The following is a 14,253-nucleotide window of genomic DNA, read 5'->3' as shown; positions in this document are numbered from 1 at the left end:
CCTCTAGATCCTCCCTGGCAAGGTGTGAATTCCCCTGTCCCAGAATTCTGAAGTTCTACCTGATAACTCTCCCAGTTGACAGAGCCCTGAGGACCTCAGAGTTCACACTGTTAGTTGGCTCCTCTGAATGTTTGGATTTCACCATCCTGCAGCTTTGTGGCTGTCTGTAAGGAAGAGCTTTCTTTCCTTACCCAGCCTTACTCAATCAGTTCTCAGAAGCTCCAAAAGTCCTGTGCATTTCTCCCTTCAATCTACTTTTAGAAAGTCACAGAATTTAAGATTAAAAATGGATCTGCATGGCCATTTAGTTCAAGGAGCCCACAGCCATGATGAGGGCCATCTCCAGGATCCAAGAAGGGGTATTCCTTCTCTGTTGCATCGACAGTGGCATACTTATTACTTCTTCTCTATTGCATTTTTCTCTCAGTTAAGTGTCTTCTTCCTCCTTATTCCATTCTTTCCACACTTGTCAATTAATCTTCCACAAGCAACCTGAGGATTGAAACTGTCTAAAAAAGTGTAACAGAAAAACTGATTTGCTTCTTATTTTAAACAACAGACTACCTTTTTTATAAACAGTTCAACATACAAAGCACATTAATTGAATTTTTTCATTTATCATTTTAAATTAGTAGAACAAGACATTAAAGTGTCAACAACTTATTTGCAAATTTAATTTCCTTTCCCTAATCCTACCTTTCTTTCACAAATGGTGCACCTAGAGGACAGGGTCTGATTTGTTTATCTTTTGTCTTCTAATATCTTCCATGATGCCGGTGAAATGATAGGTGTCTAAAAGTGTTAACTGAATTGAATTCTATTGATTTTAAAAATGAGGACTCCAATGAAGGCTACAGCATTGGGATGGCTAGTGCTTTTTTTTCATTCCACTTATTGCTCCATTTGGTCAGGTATTAGATGATCTCTCTATATGTTGTTTAAGTTGTTTAAATTATCCAAGTGTTGTGAGGGCTGCTATTAACATCTGAGAATATGATGGCACAGAGAGAAGGAGCTCTACTTTGCCACAAGCATGATTTTTTTTTTGAAATCTTCACATTCTTTCTTGAAAGTGGAGAGACATTTCTCTAGAAATGAGGAACAAGGAGGCTTTAACGATTGAGAGTGCCTTGTAAAAAAAGAAGGAAGGATTCAAGTTTTGTGGAAAGGACATGGTAGAGGGTGGAGCTAAGATGGAGGAGAGCAGACACAATTCTCTGTAACCTCCTCTAACCTTCTCTCAAACCTACCCCAAATGAAGCCTCTAAACTGGTTTTGAAGTCAAAGAATCCACAAATATTTGTAGTACAACACATTTCTAGAAGAAGAAGATACCTTGGAAGAATTTCAGAACAGGTCTGTTTCAATCTGGCAGGGGGAGAGTCTGCCAAACCCAGAGCATAGTATAGGGAGACCAGGGCAAGAAGCTGGAGTGGAGAGTCAAAGTGTTGTAGCTTCCAAGACCCTGGGGATCTTGTGTGAGCCTCCTTAGGCCACTCTGTCCTGGTTGCTACCAGATGGTTTGGCAGATTTGCCTTTTGTAAAAGACAAATAATAAATCATTGATTCCATGAAGAACACCAGACCTAGTCACCATTACTGGAAATCAATCAGCAGAACTGCCCCAAGGCAGCTGTCCCTCCCTTGCATTGAACACACCTCAAGCCTTTAAAACAATGAATAAAAAACAAAAAAGAACTCAAACCTAGACAGCTTTTATAGAGAGAGAAAAACAGCCCTCAAATCCTGAGGTTCCTAAAGGCAAAGCAAGTCCAGAAGAAGCCCTAAAGAGAGATACAAGCTGATCACCATTTCAGAAAACTTTCTTTGAAGACAACATGAAGGATCTTAAAAGAGAATTAGAAGAAAAATGGGGAAATGAAATGAGATCATTGCAAGAAGGAATAGAAAAAATGAAAAAAGAATGCAATGAACAAAAAAATTTAATTGTCCAATTGCAAAAGGAGGTAAAAAAATAACTGAAGATAAGAATACTCTAATTTTTAGTGTATTTAGTGAACAAATGGAAGTGAATCACTCAAGACTTCAAGAATCAGTGAAACAAACAAAAAAAAAAAATAGAAGAAAACATGAAATACTTCCTAGGAAAAATGATAGTGATAAAATGATTGGTTTATACTCAGTGTAGAGCATATAAGTAGGGACTGAGAGCCACTGAGGACAAGCACACTAGAAGCTCTCAGAACCAAGGGGACAAATCAATTTGAACTTCAATTTCCTGGTGGCTGGCCTGGCCTCCTGCACTTTCCCCACTAAAAGCAAGGCCACACTGAAAGGCTCTTCAGAAAGCTGCCCAGCATCAGGCAAAGAGGAAATAAAAGATTTGGACTTTAACTCTTGGCTACTCTTCTGGTGATTACTGAACTGAAACAAAGGCTGCTGCCAGAGACCCCAAGAAAACTGAACCAAGAGAACCTTACAAAGGAAGCCTATAAAGCAATAAACATCCCTTAAATGACAGTATGGCTTCATTATCTGTATCTGAAAGTCAAACTAGCTACCAATCAGGGTTGCCTTACCTTTGCCAAAGGCGGTCTTAAACACGTAATATGTATTGTTGTAATATAGTTCCTAAGTTTCTAAACTTTTTCTTTGTCATTTGCTGGCCATGGTGTGTTACCTGAATTTTGATAAGCTCCCCAGGAAAAATCTCACTTGATTTCTCATGCCAACCTTTGTTTATTGAAATGGGGATAGTCCCTTTGACCATGAATCTAAGCTTTTTTTCATACCAGTTCTAGGACACCAACAAAACCTTCCTGTTGAAAATGTAGTCTTCAGTATTTCTGTTTACTGGGCTCTGAGAATGATAGAGAATGACTATTTGTCTAATATTTCATAAAGTAGAAGCTTGTGCCAGGTCCAGATGCAATGTTGAGATCCAACTCCAACGGGTAAGTGAATAAAGAATGAAAGGGGAACAATAAAACTCAGGGAGATTCATCAACTTCTCTGTCTTGTAGTCTGTTTCTATGCATTATTTAATCAGGCTTCTGATGGAGCACTCATGGAGCTTCATTGGGCTGAAGTTTTATTCTGAGCAATAAGCAGAGCCTGCATGAACACAAATGTTGTGCTACTTGTGAGTTGGAATCAATAGAGCATCTGACCACGATGTTTGATACACCAAAGGGCTTTTAAAAACCAATTTTTATTCAGTTATGAAGGATGAAAACCAAATGAAAGCAATACTCAAGAGAGATTTCTTAGGTGCCAGATAGAATATAAAAGTGAGGATTCAGTCATCATGTTCCTCCTTCCAAAAATATGTACAACTTAAGCCACACCTCAGGATTTAGTAATCCCAGGGGAAAGAAAGTTGAGTCAGAATATAAGTCATTAAGGTACACCCAATGCCTACTATATACCATCCATATAACCTTAGAAAACTCTCTTCTTTTTGAAAAAAGTCCCTTCATCCCTGCTCAGGGTAATTCTTTCTTCTCTGTGGGATTAATTGAAGGGGAGAGAGAGAAATTGGAGAGGTCAAGGTCTATAGGTATTTATTGCTATATCACTAGCTAATTATATCACTCCCCTAACTGACTACCAGAATTTATCTATATTCTGGGAAGAGGAAGGTCAGAAGAAATGAGGCAGTCTAAGAATTCCAAAGACTAGAAAAGTAACTGTTGGTTAAGAAGTCAGGAAGTCATTTACTCATATGCAGATATTTTATGTGGGGGCTGATTAGAGTAAAAAAGGAAATGCCTGAGAAAGAAATCAGGGGCATGGCTAAAAGCTCTTTCCAAGTGTAATCAAATAAGTAAAGAATATTCTTCATGAACCCCTTACTGCCCATAGAAGAATGGTTGAAAATGAATGATATCATCTTTTTTTTTACTGTCAAAAAGGCTTGTGAAATGTTTAAATTTCCATAATATTGTTTATCCTATTGTTAAACCAGGAAACAGGACTATGCCTACTTGCAGTTTAGAGACCTTTAAGTAAGAACCTAGATTATGCTGCCCAGAACCCTAGTTAGATCCAAAGATTGATGAAGGGAGATTTCTCACAATTGTATACCTCAAACAGCCCATATATCTTATCTGAAACCTGAAACTTATTGATGAATCAGTTATTCTTTCCATGTTCTTTGATTAAATATAGATCTTTGGGAGTAGGACACCTCTTCATATGAATTAAGGGAATTGCATTGCTTTCTCTCATCCTTACAACTTGGACAGGCCCTAATCTGTCCTTACATTAGAAATCTGATCACCTAATATTGAATTCTTTTCTTAATTAATTGATTTTGTTTGATTAATTGCTTTTAATTTATAAAAGTCTATCTTCTCTTGTTTTGGAGATTGAGGCTTAAGCTTGTTGCTTAAGAAATCGATATATTTAGAAGATACAACCTTTGTTTGCATTAGTAATTTTATCTTTCAGGTGGCAGAACAGTCAATGTGATTAGATTTTCTTAAGATACTTTTAAATTTCTACAAGGATATATTTCTAGAAGATTTATTCAGCAATAAAGTCTCTTGGCATCTGGAAAACCAGATCTACTGGTATAAATGTGTCTGCAAATCTATCCTAAAAATAAGGCCGTAAGGATACTGTATGGCTGATTTGCCTAGATATATTTCAGAGTTAATTAGATCAAACTGGACAGTTTTGGGATGATGCTCAAAGACAGTCCCCTAGGGAAGAATTCCTATGAAGAAATGCTTTCCAGAAGCAGACAACTTCATGAAGTAGACAACTCTTTCCAAAAATTTGCACTTGGATATACTGATTAAGAACATTAAAGAACTGTTCTATTCTTTTCCTCTTGATTTTTGTTTGTATTTTGGCTTCCATTATATTGATTTGACAGTGTGTTTTAGCCATGGGCATCACACATGGGGATCACAGAGATGGCCCTAATTATGAACATGGGTTCCTTGCACTAAATGACCATGGAGGAGGATTTCTCATCTCACATTCTGTGATTCTCCATAACTGGACTGAAGGGAGAGATGCAGAGGATTCTTGGAGAGACTTGGAAGTGATTGGGTATGGCAGGGTAAAGGAGAGAAGGTACTTATGGATCCTTGTGTTTACATGGGGCTCTTGCACAAATCAGATTGTAAAATTCATTGATCTGAAGCTCCCTGTTTTCAGAGGCTTCTTCCTAAAAAACAGGGGAACCATCAGGATGGTGAAATCCATCCATACAAAGGAGTCAACTAAAAGTGTGAACTTTGAGGTCCTCAGGGCTCTGTCAACTAAGAAGAGTTAACAAGTAGAACTTCAGAATTCTGGGACAGGGGAATTCACACCTTGCCAGGGAGGCTCTAGAGGGGTGGGGCTACCTGCTATAAAAGGAGAGCCTTCTTCTGCTCAGAAGCACTGCTTTGAATAGAAGTGAAGGCTCTTCATCTCAGCTGCTGCAGAACAGAAGCAAGTGGAGAGAGGAGAATGGCTGCTGCTGCTGTGGAAATGCTGCAGCAATTGCAGAACCAGATCACGTGTCCCATCTGTTGGAAGTACTTCTGTGAGCCAGTCACCATCGGGTGTGGGCACAGCTTTTGCCGAGCATGTCTCCCAAGCTCAGCAGCTACAGCTTTCTCTTGCCCTGAATGCAGGCAAGTGTCTCAGGTCAGAGAATCACCTTTGTGTATCAATGGGCGCCTGCTAGAGCTGACTGAACTGGGGAAACAGCTCAGCTCCCAGCTGTTGCAGAGTGCTGAAGGACAGAGGCGCTGTGCCACTCACCAGCAAGTCTTGGAGTTCTTCTGTGAAGACGACCAGACGTTGCTCTGTGTCAGATGTTGCCAAACCCCAGAGCATGGGGCTCACAGGCACTGTCCTGTAGAAGAAGCTGCTCCCAATGTCAGGAAGAAGCTGCAGCACCTTCAAAGTTGCTTGGAGAAGCACTTTGAGGAAGCAAAGAAACTTCTTGCTAGTCCCGGACCTCTTGTGAACTGGCACAAGATGATTACAGAAGAATACTACAAAATGTACAACCTGCACTTATTCAAGGAATGCCCTTTTGCTAGGATTGAGGAAAAAGAAAGAAGTGAGAAGGACAGACTTTCCCAGCAAATGAGAACCCTTCAGGACCTCATGCTAGATCTCCAGGAAGCAGAGGGCCAAGCCAATGTGGATCTGCTCCGGGATGTCAAGCAGTTGCTGGAAAGGAGCGAGTCAGTGTTGTCCCAAAGGGCCAAGGCGCTCATCCCGGAGCTCAGAGTGTGTCCCGTCCCTGGCATGATAGAGATGCTCAACCGCTTCAGAGTGCACATCAGGTTGGATCCTGCATCAGCCAGTCCTTGCCTGATTGTGGCTGAGGATCTGAGGAGTGTAAGAGCTGGAGAAGGCTGGCCGGTGGACACCCACCCTGATGATGACGGGCATCTTCACATGGTCCTTGCTGAGCAGGCCTTCAGCTCAGGGAGACAATACTGGGAGGTGGATGTGACAGGATTACCTCAGTGGATGCTGGGGATCCACACCCCCTGCTTGAAGAGACAAAGTGGTGGCAGCAAGACCCATTGTCCCTCTGTGTTCTTTCTGAGATGTGTCAGGAAGGAAGAGGATTACTTTTTGCAATCCTACCCTGGATCGCTGGACCACAGACTGAAAAGCCCTATTCCCAGGGTAGGACTCTACCTAGAATACCGTACTGGCATTCTGGCCTTTTACAATGTTCTGCAGAGTTCTCTTATTTATCAGTTACCTGATATTTCCTTTGTAGCCCCTGTTAGACCCATGTTTTCTCCTGGCCCCCCACTTCCAGGAACAAAGCCTGCTCCCATGACTCTCTGTGCACTGGATTCTCATCTTTGTTCTTGCTGCTATTCGTCTCTCTGAGCATTCCAACAAGGAGGAATTCTCAGCCCACCACTAGGCTCCCCGGCTGGTGTTTTTCCATTTCCAAACTTCCCCTGCAAGACAAGGAGCATCACCAACTTGTAGATGGCTTGCCTTTCACCCTGCAAGCTGAAGAGGACTCTTCCCAAGTATATTGTGCCTTCTGATTGGCAGTGGATTCTGCTTATGAAATTTCAAAACATAGCAATTCTTTTTCAGCAGTTAAAAAAAAATAACAACACACATGAGGACTGTGGCTTTCATAGTCTTCCTAGAATTTCTCAAAGTTCTTCAAAAGCCATGGATTTCAAGCTATTTCACTCCTATGTCACTTGAATTACTGTTAACTTATCTTTTACTCCATTCAATAAAAATGTGAAATGAATTATAGCTTTTGGTGTGCTTCTTTGTATCTTTCTTGTTGTGCATTTCTTTCCTTTGTGTCAAGCTCTTTGTTTCCTCATTTGGGGTTTTCTTGGCAAAGTTGTTTGTTACAATGAATTTAACTTTGCTAAAATTATCTTTATCTCTTCAAGGAATCTAAAGAATTTTAAGGAATCTTGGTTTCTCTCTGCTCCTTGGCTCTGTCCCTTCCATTAATTGTTTTTTAATTGACCTCATACATTATAAAAATTCAACTCATATTACTGTTGCCACCCTAAACAACTTTGGGGTCTGATGGACTGCAGAAAACTAACGTGAGAAGGAAATCAGTGCCAATATGGATTACTTCAGTAATTACGGGAAAAAAAAAAAAAAAAAAAAAAACCAAGGTCCTTCTTTAATGTCAGCAATGCCAGTAAATCTTGCTCACAAATTACGATTTGTTGAAGAATTTGTCAATTCATAAGTCCTACTGACAAGCTGGAAAGTGTTGTTTTCTACCTTCGTCCATTTGACTGGATATCTTATGGATCAGAATAAAAATTAGAATTTAAAATTTTATTCCCGTTCAAATGACAGGCTGTTGATGAATAGGTGTTTTCGACCAAAATAAAGACTAAAACAAAAAACATCAAAGAATAAGGTAAAAAAAAAAAATCAGTTACACAAACATATTGGGAGTAATTTTTTATTTGGGGCAAGAACCTGAAATCAAAAGGGGTATGTATCATTTAGGGAATGACTATGCACATTATGGTCTCAAGATGCAATAGAATGCACTTGAAATATAGAAACAAAATGAAGAAAAGAAGCGTTTCAGCAAATCATGAGAAGTCTTCCCATTTGGGCACCTGTATAAGTTAAGAAATATGCATCACTTTTTGAATCTTCTGTACTTTCATTGCTTCTCTGACTCCTAGACATCAGTCCTTTATAAGGCAAAAGTAAAAGGGGAAGTATAGGTAGAAGAGGCATATAGGGAAGTGGTCTCTTCATAGAAGTTAAGCAATATGGTGATGTCATATTTTGGTGAATAAAATTACAACAAACACAAATTTTTCTGCAGGACAAGGCATTTTTATAATTTTATAACAGTCATGTGTAAACTATTAGTAAGATGGGTGACATAGGTAGGCAAAAATTTCCAGTATGTAAAGGGCTGAAACTCTTGAGTCAATGCACTGAGGTTGGACTATCAACCACCTGAGGCTAATTACTAAGTGGACAATACTCTATAAGAATATGCTTGCAAAATGGCCCTTCCCACTATCCTGTGCTGGCCCAATTGTTCAGTGTATACAGAGAATTGTGGAGGGATTAGGAGGTACAGTGGCACTAGCCAGACTCATCCTGGGCAGCAGACTAGGAGGTGAGGTCTCTGAGATCCTACTCGGCCATTCCCTTCACTTCTACTTCTAAAGACCAAGAATAAAGACTTTTCTTATCCTGACTCCAGCTGATTCTAAGGTATCCAGGGTGATAAAGTGGTCTCCACATTAGCATGAACAGTTTATTACTTAGCGTAGCAGTAACAAAACACTGGGTCTTTGACTTCTATCCCTCAATGCATAGGTGCATTCAGGGCCAAGAGGGCTTTCTAAACTTAGCTTTGTGTTCTTTCCTTTCATCTGCCATTACAGTATTAGGACCTATTTTATCAAAGATAAAACAATGCTGATTGATAGATTGGCAAATAGTGTGACATTAAAGTTCAGATGATCAAGTCACCCTCTGCGAGTAATGGAATGTTCATTGCTAGCTGGGCTTCAACTGCCTCTAATAAATCTTCCCTGGAAAACATAACCACTCCAAACTCTTGTTTGGTCTTTTCCTTGGAGATCAAGCCACAACCAAATTTCAAAAGGAGAAGCAAGGGTAGTAGAGTTGTCCCCTGGGGAGAGCCCAGAACAAGCTAGATTTGTTTTTTTACTGACTAGTAAACAAAAGCAAGGGTACCCACTTTGAACTGATTAATAAATAGATACTTTGAGGAACTAGACAGGAGAAGTATCCTTTTGAGCTTGCCTAAGAGATGGGGTTTTGGCAAAATAGGGAAGAAAGACGGATTAAAAAGTAATATTAATTATCAAATGATAGAACTCAGTATTGTCTTCAAGATATTATAAACATTACTCCACATTTCTATTACTCTACACTGGAAAAGAGGGTGGAAGAAGTATCTTTTTACAACTCTTTCTTGTATCCAATTTTGGGTTATTGTAAATTAAGCTCACATTTAAATAAAAAATATTCTGATTAGTATTTAAGTTCTTCACAACCTGGTCTCTTTCTGTCTTTTTAATTTTTGTGTTTTTACTTATTTTACATTACTCCCTTCCATGAAGTTCCATTCCAGTGAATCTGTCCTGCTGGCTCTTTTCCATAAAAAAAACCAAAACACATTTTTCCTCTTTGCACAGACTTAACCTTTGGCATAGACATTTCTGGCTTCATGCAAGAAGAAGCTTAGACACTTGAAGTACAAGAGGGGAAAGTTCTTTCCTCTTTTACCATTTGTTATGTTTAGTGGAATAAATGAGTGTAAGATGAAAGGAAAGTTAAGGGACTCTGGCACAGTTAGGCAATGTTTGAGATGTGACATGAATCTAGGTGTTCTTGAAGCAAAAGCCAAATCTCCATATGTGCCATCACACTTTATCTTTCCTTATGTATAATTCTTAAAAAAAAAAAAACTCTCCATGAATGCTCATCAGCAGAATACTAAGTGTATTCCTTTTCTAGAGTCCCCTCCTCTCTGAATTTCATCTTCTAATTGGAGCAGTTGAAAATGCTAGATTTTTAGAATGTCCTCTCCCTTATATTTGAGAAGACTCCACTATCATCTTTAGTCCTGTCAGCTGATCCTTCTCACTTTCTTACAAGGCCCAAAGAAGTAGTTTCTGAGTTTGAAAAACCAAACTCTTTTTAATGTAGCTTAAATCTCACTTTCTCCAGTCAATCACTTTAGAATTTAGAATGATTTGCAATGTGGCAAAGAGTGAGTTCTAATTCCCAAATCTTGAGTTTTCAGATTTAACAAAAACAAGATGACTTTCTTTCATTGCTGCTATAAAGTGTATGTCTGCTCTCTTCCACTGATCTACTTTTCTTTAAACAAATCTGATAATTATATCCAAATCATAAAATTTGAAGCCTATTGCTGCTAAACCTCCTTTTATTTATTTTTTTCATTAATAAGATTTTATGCAATGAATGAAGGAGAAAGCAATAAATGTTGGAGAACATGTGGGACAAGAATTCACTATTGGTAGAACTGTGAAGTAACCAACAATTTTGAAAAACAATTTGAAATTTTGCTCAGAATTCTAAACCGTGTATACCCTTTCACCCAGGAATAACACTAATGCCTCTGTTGATTAAATGAAAAGATGGTAAGAGAAAAAGGAAAAGTATCTATATGTTCTGAAATACTTTTATCAGTTCTTTTTGGCAGCACAGGACTGGAAATTGCGGAAAAGTTCATCATTTGGGTAATAGCTGAACAAGTTGTAATGTGTGATTGTGATTCAATACTGCTACTATATAACAAATGATAAGCTCAATGATCTCAGCAAAACATACAAAGAAATAAAGATGCATGAAATGAGGAGAAACAAAATGACACTGTATACAGTAACAAAATATGGTTTTAAGAAAACATTTACTGACTTTTTGACTATGATAAATTCCAAACTTAACTGCAAAGGATATATAGAGGAATATGTCATCTGCACATAGATAAAGACCTGATAAAGAGAATCATGAGAATGGTGTATGTATACACATTCATGGAAACACACACACCCACACCCACACACACACACACCCCAAAAACATATTTGTGCCAAATGTTAGCCATCTCCAGAGTGGGAGAGTGGAAAGAAGAAAAAAGTTAAGGGAAAACAAAACAAAACAAAACAATTACCAGATAACTTTATTATACATTTTAAAGAATTTTTATGTAAATCCTTCCCTTTCCCCCCTTATGTTCAGAATAATTTTTTTTTAATACAGTGTGCAAAATTAGCAGATCAGTAAACTCAAACTACACTCTAACTCTCAAATTCACACTGAATATCTAAATTTCTGAATATACCTAAGGCTGAAATTGGAATTCCTCCTTAACTAACTAATTGCCTTCAAAGAACCAAAGAGGGGGCAAGTTGTCTATATACTTCATCATTACTGTTGGATTAAGCCATGCTGCAGCATTTCTTTCTCAATGTAACATTCCTCCTATGGTTTCTTACAAATAGAACCAATTCTAAAATTCAGAAAAGGAAATCAATATTTATAAATAAAAAACTTTTTAATTTTTTTTTAAATGATTCACTCAGGATACTTCCTTTGAATTTCAGCCCCTCTCAACTCAAGGTAGAAATTCACCTACCTGGTTCAGCACAAGATGTAAATTCAATTCATTATTGGATTATCCAGGATTACCTCTCTGCCAAAAGCCTGGTTCTGATACTTCCTGAAATTCACATTTTTGTGATTGCATTAACATTGGGCACCATGGAATTCCTACCTCTGAGAAAATGGCTATCACATATGAGTTTATTCTTGGCTTTGGAGGTCAGGAGAATTCACCCCTTGAAGGAAGGAGGGGCTTCATGAATGTGCTTAGCAGTATATGAAAGGCCTAAGAGGAGACAGACTTAGAGTTTCCTTCACCTGAACACATGGGGCTCCTGCACAAATCAGATTGTAAAATTCATTGATCTGAATCTCCCTGTTTTCAGAGGCTTCTTCCTAAAAGATAGGGGAACCATCAGGATGGTGAAATCCAAACATTCAAAGGAGCCAACTAAAAGTGTGAACTCTGAGGTCCTCAGGGCTCTGTCAACTGGGAAGAGTTCTCAGGTAGAACTTCAGAATTCTGGGACAGGGGAATTCACACCTTGCCAGGGAGGCTCTAGAGGGGTGGGGCTCGCTGCTATAAAAGGAGAGCCTTCATCTGCTCAGAAGCACTGCTTTGAATAGAAGTGAAGGCTCTTCATCTCAGCTGCTGCAGAACAGAAGCAAGTGGAGAGAGGAGAATGGCTGCTGCTGCTGTGGAAATGCTGCAGCAATTGCAGAACCAGATCACGTGTCCCATCTGTTGGAAGTACTTCTGTGAGCCAGTCACCATCGGGTGTGGGCACAGCTTTTGCCGAGCATGTCTCCCAAGCTCAGCAGCTACAGCTTTCTCTTGCCCTGAATGCAGGCAAGTGTCTCAGGTCAGAGAATCACCTTTATGTATCAATGGGCGCCTGCTAGAGCTGACTGAACTGGGGAAACAGCTCAGCTCCCAGCTGTTGCAGAGTGCTGAAGGACAGAGGCGCTGTGCCACTCACCAGCAAGTCTTGGAGTTCTTCTGTGAAGACGACCAGACATTGCTCTGTGTCAGATGTTGCCAAACCCCAGAGCACGGGGCTCACAGGCACTGTCCTGTAGAAGAAGCTGCTCCCAATGTCAGGAAGAAGCTGCAGCACCTTCAAAGTTGCTTGGAGAAGCACTTTGAGGAAGCAAAGAAACTTCTTGCTAGTCCCAGACCTCTTGTGAACTGGCACAAGATGATTACAGAAGAATACTACAAAATGTACAACCTGGACTTATTCAAGGAATGCCCTTTTGCTAGGATTGAGGAAGAAGAAAGAAGTGAGAAGGACAGACTTTCCCAGCAAATGAGAACCCTTCAGGACCTCATGCTAGATCTCCAGGAAGCAGAGGGCCAAGCCAATGTGGATCTGCTCCGGGATGTCAAGCAGTTGCTGGAAAGGAGCGAGTCAGTGTTGTCCCAAAGGGCCAAGGCGCTCATCCCGGAGCTCAGAGTGTGTCCCGTCCCTGGCATGATAGAGATGCTCAACCGCTTCAGAGTGCACATCAGGTTGGATCCTGCATCAGCCAGTCCTTGCCTGATTGTGGCTGAGGATCTGAGGAGTGTAAGAGCTGGAGAAGGCTGGCCGGTGGACACCCACCCTGGTGATGACGGGCATCTTCACATGGTCCTTGCTGAGCAGGCCTTCAGCTCAGGGAGACGATACTGGGAGGTGGATGTGACAGGATTACCTCAGTGGATGCTGGGGATCCACACCCCCTGCTTGAAGAGACAAAGTGGTGGCAGCAAGACCCATTGTCCCTCTGTGTTCTTTCTGAGATGTGTCAGGAAGGAAGAGGATTACTTTTTGCAATCCTACCCTGGATCGCTGGACCACAGACTGAAAAGCCCTATTCCCAGGGTAGGACTCTACCTAGAATACCGTACTGGCACTCTGGCCTTTTACAATGTTCTGCAGAGTTCTCTTATTTATCAGTTACCTGATATTTCATTTGTAGCTCCTGTTACACCCATGTTTTCTCCTGGCCCCCCACTTCCAGGAACAAAGCCTGCTCCCATGACTCTCTGTGCACTGGATTCTCATCTTTGTTCTTGCTGCTATCATCTCTCTGAGCATTCCAACAAGGAGGAATTCTCAGCCCACCACTAGGCTCCCCGGCTGGTGTTTTTTCCATTTCCAAACTTCCCCTGCAAGACAAGGAGCATCACCAACTTCTAGATGGCTTGCCTTTCACCCTGCAAGCTGAAGAGGACTCTTCCCAAGTATGTTGTGCCTTCTGATTGGCAGTGGATTCTGCTTATGAAATTTCACAATATATCAATTTTTTTATAGAAGTTAAAAAAAAATTAACAACTCATATGAGGACTGTGGCTTTCATAGTCTTCCTAGAATTTGTCAAAGTTCTTCGAAAGCCATGGATTTCAAGGTATTTCACTCCTTTGTCACTTGAATTACTGTTAACTTATCTTTTAATCCATTCAATAAAAATGTGAAATGAATTCTAGCTTTTGGTGTGCTTCTTTGTATCTTTCTTGTTGTGCATTTCTTTCCTTTGTGTTAAGCTCTTTGTTTCCTCATTTGGGGTTTTCTTGGCAAAAATATTTGTTACAATGAATTTAACTTTGCTAAAATTATCTTTATCTCTTCAAGGAATCTAAAGAATTTTAAGGAATCTAAGAAACAGCATCCTGGTTTCTCTCTGCCCCTTGGCTCTGTCCCTTCCATT

At 40.0% G+C, this 14,253-nt stretch overlaps 2 protein-coding genes across 2 annotated transcripts; both read left to right on the top strand.

Moving 5' to 3' along the window:
- The first annotated feature begins 5,427 nt into the window (after nucleotides 1-5,427).
- On the top strand, nucleotides 5,428-6,769 carry LOC141562366 (E3 ubiquitin-protein ligase TRIM58-like). The gene is made up of 2 exons (XM_074302397.1): nucleotides 5,428-6,609; nucleotides 6,749-6,769. Exons 1-2 carry the CDS (start codon nucleotides 5,428-5,430, stop codon nucleotides 6,767-6,769), a joined length of 1,203 nt encoding a protein of 400 aa, XP_074158498.1.
- A 5,476-nt stretch (nucleotides 6,770-12,245) lies between these two features.
- On the top strand, nucleotides 12,246-13,676 carry LOC141562365 (E3 ubiquitin-protein ligase TRIM21-like). The gene has a single exon (XM_074302396.1). The coding sequence runs from the start codon at nucleotides 12,246-12,248 to the stop codon at nucleotides 13,674-13,676; it is 1,431 nt and encodes a 476-aa protein (XP_074158497.1).
- Nucleotides 13,677-14,253: the final 577 nt, after the last annotated feature.

This window comes from Sminthopsis crassicaudata, chromosome 3, assembly GCF_048593235.1.
Source record: "Sminthopsis crassicaudata isolate SCR6 chromosome 3, ASM4859323v1, whole genome shotgun sequence".
In the NCBI taxonomy this organism is placed as follows: Eukaryota; Metazoa; Chordata; class Mammalia; order Dasyuromorphia; family Dasyuridae; genus Sminthopsis; species Sminthopsis crassicaudata.
Note: the sequence above shows the minus strand (reverse complement) of the source record. Positions and strands in the feature narration are given on the sequence as shown.